General features: G+C 42.6%; 1 protein-coding gene across 1 annotated transcript in view; it reads left to right on the top strand.

The window, feature by feature from the left end:
• The first annotated feature begins 2,827 nt into the window (after positions 1-2,827).
• Positions 2,828-10,397, top strand: part of rela (v-rel avian reticuloendotheliosis viral oncogene homolog A) — a 26,305-nt gene continuing 18,735 nt past the window's right edge. The window contains exons 1-3 of the mRNA XM_063186489.1: positions 2,828-3,003; positions 4,469-4,504; positions 6,136-6,272. Of these exons, the coding sequence (XP_063042559.1) occupies positions 2,997-3,003; positions 4,469-4,504; positions 6,136-6,272 (180 nt within the window). The 5' untranslated portion in view covers positions 2,828-2,996. The remainder of the gene's footprint in view (positions 3,004-4,468; positions 4,505-6,135; positions 6,273-10,397) is intronic.

The following is a 10,397-nucleotide window of genomic DNA, read 5'->3' as shown; positions in this document are numbered from 1 at the left end:
GGTCTCTCCGCCCGCACAACTCAGTAGCCCACAGGACAGCACATAGGCTAGGCTAGGGTCAACAGCAAACATGACAAGCACTGCGCTTTTATAAACTTTATGGACATTGTTGTTCGGTCTAACTCCATATAATATCTCAATCTAAGCGAAACATTGCGTCATTCTGTTCTCTGCTTTTGTCTACTCTTGTTACAATGTTATGACGGTAGTTCAATGGCTATGTCTGCATAAGGTAACTAGGCCTACTGAATATTCACCTGTGGACTAGGTCTATTACTCCGGCGATTATTTTATTTAGGCCTAAATATCATTTGCAGGCCTATTGCTACTTATTTTCTCTGCTTCAGGAAGAATGACTAAATAGCCTATTAGGCCTATGACATGTTTCAATCAACTTTGGCTGTTAATCTGATTCAAGTCTATGACAAGCCTAATTCAGCAGGCTACCATTTCCAACATAGTTTATTGCACTGAAGATTCAATCAAACGAGTGGGAAAATCACTGATGAGGTCACCAAGTCACTTATGATGAAATCACTTGTCGTAAAGAGCACAGGCAGGAGATAGGCATAGTGCCTTGGCTCCATCTAGCGGGTATACCAGGCATTGCTTATTATTATTAATAATAATAATAATAATAATAATAATAATAAAAATAATAATAATAGTAATGATAATAAATCTGAAATCTAAATAAACTGAAGTCATAGCTTTTCTTTATTTTTATTATCATTACTACTACTATTATTTTCAAAATCCGACCCAGCTTCATTTCTTTTGGAATGTGGAGTATTCCAGGCAGTACCGTACTTACTTTACTGATATCAGTATGTGTACATAGGCAAGCGGTGAGGGAGTTGAGCTGTAGCTCGAGGATTGACGGTTCAATTCCCAGAGTGTGAATAACAAGTGCTCTCCCCCATCCTCCTCTATATGACTGAGGTCATGGCCGCAGACAGCCTTGACTGTCCAAGGGGACAAAATCATCTGATGGTGCCCTCCTCTCAAAACATTCAAAGAAATGGGGACCCAATTTTGGTACTCAATTTTTGGGCCCCTTTCTCCCGAGGCCTTGGACAACATACCGGTTTGTTAGTTGGCAGCCCAGAATGAGTGATCCTGAGCATGGGAGCGCCTCCTTACACTGCTCCCTTGGGGCGCTTGTTGGGCTGCCCCACTTGCCCGAGTGAGGTATGCTATTTCGTTGTGCGCAGTCTGTGCTGGGAAGGGCTGTGTCACACCAATTACAACGGGAATTTCCCTGTGGGACTTTCACTTTTCCTTTCGGATTTGCCCACCTTGCATTAAGTATAACCATGCAATATAATCTCATTTCATCTCTCACCTCATCCCAGACAGGACATAGGGCCCCTGTTGTAGAGGACACATCTATTGTAGACGAAAATAATAATGACTGAGTTGTGACCTGGGAAACTCCAACTCCCATTGTCATTGTGACATAGCACTCCACAGCATACAAGTGCACATTGCACACAACGAAATTGCATTTATACTTCACCCATGCAAGAGGCAGCACCCAATGGCGCCCCAAGGGAGCAGTGCGGCAGGACGGTACCATGCTTAAGGTACCTCAGTCATAGAGGAGGATGGGGGAAGGGCACTGGTTAATTACTCCCCCCACCAACCTGACGGGTTGGGAGTCAAACCAGCAACCTTTGCGACGCAAGTCTGACGCCCTAACCGCTTACCCATGACTGCTCCCTTGTATTGTCTTCGTAAAGAGTTATAATGTAATATAATGCTGTAGAAGAGCCAGTGAATAGAGGGGTCTCACTTAGGCGGAGCAGTGGAGACGACACTTTCAAAATCCCAAAACATGATATATTTTTTCTTTGTTTTGGGAGGTTTTAGCCTTTATTTGGACAGCACAGTGGAGATGGATGCAGGACACTAGTGGGAGAGATGGGGTAGGGTTGGGACATGACCTGGGCTGGACTTGAATCCCGGTCCCTATGGGCATCCAAGCCCAGGCGTCGGGGGCTTAGTGCACTGCCCCACAGCATCGCATGCAAATATTTCATTCTAACAGGAAGACTGTAAAAATACATTGATGGGCATTACATCACATTACACTTAGTTGAGGCTTTTGTTGTATACAATGGACATTGGTTACAGTTCCTGGAGCAATGTGGTGTAAGGTGCCTTGCTCAAAGGCACCTCAGCTATAGATGAAGGTATAGGGAATTGGGATACAGTAGGCTACACCTTCAAATCGGCAGGGTAGGATTTGAACTGGCATCCCTCAGATACAAAGACCAACTGCCTAAGCGTTAGTGTAATCACCGTAAACAGTGTAATGACCATATACTAAGTGGGAACAGCTGCTTGTTAGTGGGGAAGTACCCTACCATTTGCTGAACAATTATCCTGGCCTACCTAGTGTCCTTTTTACAGTAAACCATGTTGGCAACCCTGATAGATAGATAGATAGATAGATAGATAGATAGATAGATAGATAGATAGATAGATAGAAAGAAAGAAAGAAAGAAAGAAAGAAAGAAAGAAAGAAAGAAAGAAAGAAAGAGAAACGAGTGATCAATTGAAAACTATGCCTATTCTTGGCCAAAAAAAGTTTATATGCCAATCATCCCCCCAGATAAGTTTCCTGGCTATTGCCCATAATACCACTGGTTTACAAACAGAGCTATGTTTGATTTTGAGTATGTGACGTAGTAGGCAATTGTAAGCATTTCTATCAACTTCCTCGGGCTCTCTGAAGTTTGAACCAAGCCCACATGTTTTTCTCTTCCTTCGCGGTACGTCATTTGGGTATTTCCGCACAGATTGGGAGGGGGCGGAGGTTCTGTGAGAGCGAGTTGCTTTCTACCGACTCGCAGAGGTGGAGGAGGCGAGGCGACCAACACACGGACGAGGGGGAAACAAATAACATAATCGAAAAGGAGGACAACTTTTGCACATATTTTTCCAATTGTTTGGATAACCAGTCAAACGATTTGGCTGCACCAGACGCACCAATGGAAGGTTAGAGCAACAGCGGTGTCTTGAAATCGTGTCAATGGCTTGCTTAGTAGACATATAATGAAGTTTATGGTAGCTGTAGTGTTTTGTCGAAAGGGGGAAGCCCCGGTTTTGAGTACGGCGCAGTGCAGCTGGAAGTGGAGCTACACAGAAACCGAAATACTTAGCACGTAGCTCGGTTCCGTCTGTGCGCTGTTGTGCGCTTTTATAGTTGAAGGTGGTTTACAATTGGTACCGAGAGGAAGCGCACAGGGACTTTGGATAACTTTACGTCCAACCGTTTTGAATTAGCTCTAGTCTATTGCGTTTCAAAGAATTATACACGTGTAGTTCAACCTTGCCAAGGAATGGTTTGCTGACCTCGCCTTAGACATTTACCTCTAGGTATCTATCTCGCTGTTGGGCCTACTCCCTTACTTAGCTTGATCACACGCAGCTAGTGGTGTAGGCTACAGAAATACATTGTCAGGCATCACTTTAGGTATAATATCAAATGCCATGCGCCGTTTACTGCATTGACAACCGGCAGGCAACTTGGGTTTGGCAAGCAGATCCTCAACGCATTTCAGCGCTGTGACAATTATTTGGACAGTGACAAGTACGACTCATTATGGCACAAGGCTGAGTACGATGACAAGTTGTACCAACTCAACAAAATGTGTAGCAATGTCACAAGCAGTTCTGTCCTGTTTTGTGATTAGTCATTAATAACACAGTTCTTACTAACACAGGGAATCAAGCCAAGGTTATAGGCTAGGATTTGTCATTTCTTGCTCCCTTCACGTCGCAATAGCATACATTGTAGCGAATCAGACGCAAATGTGTCACTTGTAGAGTAGCAAATGGGTAGGTCGCGAGTGCACTAGGCCACGGCCTACTTGTTTAGATTTACTTGCTTAGCCTGCCATGAAGGCGTTATTGTGGGGTTCGCCTTATGATACCAACCTAATGAGGTTTAGATTCACTGTTGTCTGCATTTTTAAAGATATTTTGGAGAATTTTATAAAAGTATTTGTGATCGTGTGTGCTTTTTTCTCGGAGGTGGTCTGTGTTGCTCAGTTAGGCTATCCATTCCTGACTTTTGGCGCAATAACGAAGTTCGTCTCTGTGTTTTTGCGATAGGGCCTACAAGTTTGTGTGGGTGGCTAAGACAACACTGTCAGCACGATATAGTGTCACATTGACAACTATACGATGTGGGAAAAAAACATTTGTAGATGTCCAAGAGATTGCATATATCCCTAGATTACCTGTGTGCGCTTCCATCATCATCCACGCTGACTTCCGGGGTTTAAAGCTGCCAAGCCTGCCATGCATTCCACTGAGAAAAAGTTCCTTAGTTTGCGTTCACTAGGCCTACTTATTTATTTGCTGCGTGTTCATGAAATTCGTCAAGTTGAATGTGTGTGTATGGCAATGTTTTTCTCCAAGTGGCGTGTGTTAAGTCTTTACGCACTTTGTTTTGCAGGAATGTTTGGCTGGCCACAGTCGCATGTCTCCCAAAGTAAGTGACCAATCATGTCAACAGCTTGGCCTATTTTCTCACGCCTAGATCCAACTTTCGATCTCTGTCATCCACTGGCAATATGTGTCTTTGACAATAAGTTATCCATGCACTGGAACACACCCCACACAGTTCAACTGTAGGCCTATACTGTCTGTCATTTTTTGTGGTGAGCTATGTAAGCGATCAGTAACCAAATGCTCTATTTAGCACACATGGCTTAGTGGTCAACATAAAACACCACACCAGGATGTTATAAAAAATCTAGTCAGCAGTGCTGAAAGGATGGCAGAGAAAAACACCTGAAGTGAGTGAAGTTACAACACATAATACATATCCTACAAACATGTTGTGTAATTGCTGTGTAATAGCCTAATTATTTTTACCACTTAAAGTCTTCATCCTGGAAGCATCACTATTTTGTAGGTTACTGTTGGAACAGACAGACTGACATTCACATGTCTACTTCAATTAGAGATATTGGAGGGGGAGGTGTTGTCTTTTTGATGTGCATGGCTGATATTATCCCACAGTCTCTCTCAATCTCCTTTTTTAAAATGATTATTACGAAATAATCAATCAGAGGTTGACATTGATTTAAACTGAACCTTTAAATTGGATCATTGCATCATAGATAGTGGTCTGTGTCCCAAACTTAAATACCTCATATATGTGCAAGTAAGATATATAAAACAGAATAGGACCTTTGATATAGTACAAGAAAGCGACTTGTCATGAAAAGCGCTATATAAAACGTATGTATTATTATTGTGATTATTATTATTATTAGGCCTTGCACACACACACACACACACACACACACACACACACACACACACACACACACACACACACACACACACACACACACACACACACACACACACACACACACACACACACACACACACACACACACACACACACACACAGAGCTTTATGCTCTCAAAATTTGCCCCTTGACTTTCATTTTTTAATCCATCACCTTCCTCCCAGAAATACAGTCTTAAATACAGAATTGTACTATTTGTAGCCTGCAAGTTGTTTTTCCACTTTCTGGTTATTTTTCCCCTCCAAGTCTCTGTGCCCTTTATCGTCCATAGTTATTCCATATACATAGGTCTTCTCTCCATTTCACGTTTTTGTTGCTGCCATGTTTTGGATGATTTTCACAACTTCCTCTAATCTTGTATGTATATACTTTCACACATGAGGGGAAACAAAAATCAGCTTCCTAGTGCCATGCAGTTTTTTGTGTTTAGTAGGGCTCAAAAACTCATGAACTGAATAGACTTGATAACCATCACCATGAAGGGGGATATTGAATGTTTTTGTGTGTCTGGAAGTAATATGCAAGAAACGATTAGGGAGTCGAATTCAAATTATTCAATACCAAGTCGGCATGTCATGTGATATACAGTATATATATACATATATATATATATATATATATATATATATACATACACACACACACACACACACACACACACACACACACACACACACACACACACACACACACACACACACACACACACATATATATATATATATATATATATATACACATACATAGAGTATATCGGCCCTAATGTAATATAACAATGCAACGTAATGTGTCCCTCTAGGCGCTCCGTACACGGAGATCATTGAGCAGCCGAAGGCGAGGGGGATGCGTTTCCGCTACAAGTGTGAGGGACGCTCGGCTGGCAGCATCCCGGGGGAGAAGACCAACGATACCACCAAGACACATCCCGCCATAAAGGTTGGAACCGCACTGATGTAGTATGAAGTTTTTTTTGGGGGGGGGGGGGGGCTTTTCAATCCTTTATTTTTGCTTGTACAAGATAGGACAGTGAAGGTAGTGACAGGTAGCGAGTTGGGAGAGAGAGACGGGAAAGGGTCGGCAAAGGTCCGAGGCCGGGATCGAACCCGAGTTGGCCTCGTAGTAGACGAGTGCCCTACCGTTAGCACCACGGTAGGGTCAGGTAGTGCTTTTTTAAATGAATTTTAACCCCTTAGGGCAGCACTATGGCTCTCTATAATGTCATGGCAAAGTTGTTAAGCATTTTTACCAAGTGAATAGGGTCGCCGGCGACCCCCTGCTGCAGTAAGAAGCTACAGGCCCTTTGTGCCTTTATTGGATAGGATAGTATGAGTCTGTGACAGGAAGTGAGTGGGAAGGAGAGATGGGGGTATCAGGGTATCGGCCAAAATCAAACCCGGGTCTCCGGTGTACCAGTACGGTGCCGTAGCCAGCTGAGACACAGCCAGGGTTGATGTGGAGTATTCTGACGCTTGTTAATAATGTGCACCGTTCCACCAGTGGAAATAGTAGTGTAATAGTAGTTGGAAAGACTAGTGGACTATGGTAGTATACGACATTACACAGAGCCTTAAGTAAAACAGTATTGCCATTCTGGTAACAGTACATTCAGTGGGCCATGTCTTCACAGATTAAATGCATGCAAATGCACGCATGCACACACACACGCACACACACACACACACACACACACACACACACACACACACACACACACACACACACACACACACACACACACACACACACACACACACACACACACACACACACACACACACACACACAATTGCAGCACAGTAAAGCACACATGTAATTACAGTGGTTATGATAACTGCAATGTTATAAGCATTGGCTATGACCTCTCTTAGTGACCTTTTTCTTGTGCTGTGCAATCTGTTACAACTCTTCCATTTCTCTATAAACAAAACCCGTTTTGTTTAAATGGAAACCACTTTATCTTTGCCTCTTGAAGAGCATCATCACGTCTTTTTTTCCACTCAACTATATATCTCTGTCAGTTAAAGATGGATTCATGTTGGGAAGATGAACCTCTCGCTGGTGTCAACAAGCGGAAATTTACTCACAACAGTCACAATATGTGCATGAGATGACTGGGCTGGCTTCTGGGTGAAAGTGACAGTTATGAAAGGGCGAGCAACAGCAACAGCAGCAGCAGCAGCAGCCACATCAGCCAGCCAAGGGACTGAGTCATGCTCCCTCCCTGGTGGCCAGCTGTTCTCTTCTCAAAGATTTGACTCACGGCACGCATAGACATGTATCCCGCACGCACACCACCCATTACACTTGGATTTGCACTTAAATGCAAGTGTACCATAGTGGACGATGGACGGTGGATGTTTGTCTACTACTTTGTAACTGACGTGTATATCATCCAATGCACCCATTCAAACTGGGGTGTGCAAAAGTGTTTAATGGTGAATTGATTCTCCCATAGAAATAATATAGTACAGCACTATCAGCATTTGGCTTCTTGACATGCCTTAATATCGCCTCCATCTTGGTATGGGTATTCCATGTTTTCTCTCAGTAGCAAGCAAAGCTGCCGGACATAGGTTTGACTCACACGACCAGCCCAATGAAGTGTGTGTGTGTTATCACTGGAAAGGATACAAGTATATTGTGCAATTTGACATAGAATTATAAGGCATGAAAACGCCTTACACACTACGGCGTCACCGGGTACTGACAAGGGTAGCGTGAGCAATACAACAGCACATTGAAATTGGCAGGAGTTGCCCTTTAATTTAGTAAACTTTATGAATTTGCAATGCAAAATCTTGATCTTTTCATGGGACCTAATCGAGGTTGTACATGTTTGTTGTCAAGGTTGCCGTCTTGACTGTAACGTGCTGGGGGAAACCCTGTTATAGCTTTTGTGTATGTACTGGGATATAATGAGGTGAAGAACAACTGAGTCCCACAGGGAGTAACTGTACTCCACAGGACCTTCTGGTTGTAACCTGTAGTGTCAGTGAGAGGGTAGTCATTGGTTGTACTGTCAGACTGTTGAACAAGGCACCTACTCCAGGGACTGCACACACCCCGTACCTAAAAGTAGCTTTTGCTTTTGATGAAGGGTATGCTAAGTGCAATGTAAGTTAATATAGTTCCCAGTTCTGTAGGTTTACAGCATAGTGCATACAGAACAACCAAATGTTCACCAGGTATAGACCAAGAGTCTTCTGAGCAGAAAAAAAAACATATTGTGTTCAGTTCTTGTACCTCAGTGGAAACTTGAATGTGTTTTCCAGTTAACACATAATTTCCTATAGGCCCAACATAATTTCCTATTTCATATGTACCTGTATGTGTAGGTCCTATTTTGAAAGCACTTTGAGTTCATAGTTGTGATACCGCACTACATATAAATACATGTTGTATTGTATTATAGTGTGTACAGTGCTATGGCTTTTGTGTACGTACCTGCGATATAAAGTGCAGAACAACTTGAGTCCCACAGGGAGTAACTGTACTCCACAGGAGCCTCTCTTCATAATCTTCAGTGTCAGAGGGAGGGCAGCCATTGTCTGGGCTTCTGTTGATCACGAGATGGCCCTCAGCTCGCCGTACAGTCTCAAACGCCACAATCATTTTCACACACACTACAAATGGGATGTTGATATTTCAGAGTTACGTTAAATAAGTATTTAGTGCATACATAGTACATATGGACAGTCAACTTACTGCCAACGTAGTATTTACAACGTATGGGCACATTGGGCAGTCAAATTACTCTTCAGAGTGTGTCAGTGTAAAATTCTGCAAGTGGCCAGTGCAATTTCAACTCAACAGCACATTCCAGTGTTAATATTTACACAACATTGAGTAGAATTAATTCTGCACTGATCAAAGACTAAAATGAACAGTTACACTGTTGGTCCCTGAGTACTATCTGAGTGTTGACTTAACACTGCATTTTTTACTGTGCAGTGAGAATCTGCCATACGTACAGTATATCAGCATTTAGTTTTGGCAATGAAGTCAAATGTAGCCAGTGCCAGTGCATGGGTTAATGGTTAACTCTTGGGCTTCCCTGTGAGGTCACTGAGCGTAGATATTGGATGATGAAACCGTGTGGGCATTTTTAAAGGAACTATTCAGCAGTGGGGTGCTAGTGTGCGTCTTTCGTTTCTGGGGTCACCAGGCTTCGTCTCTGGCAAAGATCATATGCGAACCATGTTCCCTTACACTTCCCCCATTCACTACAAAGCCAGACTACAGACTTCCCACGAAAAAATGTCTGCTCTGATTGATTGATAGATTGAATGATTGTAGAGCTGCAACGATTTGTCGACTAATCGTGACTAATCAGCTATAAAAAAATGTTGACAAGAATTGTCGACTAGTCGTTTCATTTAATTCAGTGCTTTTTTACTTACTTTACTAATTCTTTAATTACTTTATTGAAACCTAAAATTGCCCAGCACGTATGAATTGGACGTTGTATCTTTGAGTAAATAAGCTATTATCATGTTTTAAAGCTGTAAGAATTGTTTTCACTTCCCTGCGCTAGAGGCCGGTAAGGTTTGTCGGAGGTTGGAGCAAGCCTTTTTTTTTCGTGACTAATCGTCACTGGATCTATAGATTAGTCAACTATTAAAATAATTGTTAGTTGCAGCACTAATTGATTGATTGATTGCAAATGTATTTATTTACATTGTGGATTTGTGACCATAGGATGTGGGTGTCGAGGTCACAAACAGTCTATCCCAACGGTTTGGGAGTTAAATTTTGGAATTGAAAGTGTGCATGTTCGAACCATGGCTGAGGTGTCCTTGAGTAAGGTGTCTTACCTCATATTGCTCCAGGGACCTGTAACCGATACCCTGTATCTAAATAATTGTTTTGGATGAAAGCATCAGTTAAGTGTAGTGTGTAGCCTAATGCAGGGGTATCAGAGATAGCTGCAGGTAGTGCTACAACATTGCTGACTGACAGAGATTTTCCGCAGAGTGAAAGAGAAAGCAATCTCATACAAACATCTGAAGCATGCATTTCTTTATCCCTGTCAGACATGCTCATTAACACATTTGGAATCTG

This window comes from Engraulis encrasicolus, chromosome 21 (genome assembly GCF_034702125.1).
Source record: "Engraulis encrasicolus isolate BLACKSEA-1 chromosome 21, IST_EnEncr_1.0, whole genome shotgun sequence".
NCBI classification, from domain to species: domain Eukaryota; kingdom Metazoa; phylum Chordata; class Actinopteri; order Clupeiformes; family Engraulidae; genus Engraulis; species Engraulis encrasicolus.
This window is presented reverse-complemented; position numbering and strand designations above follow the sequence as displayed.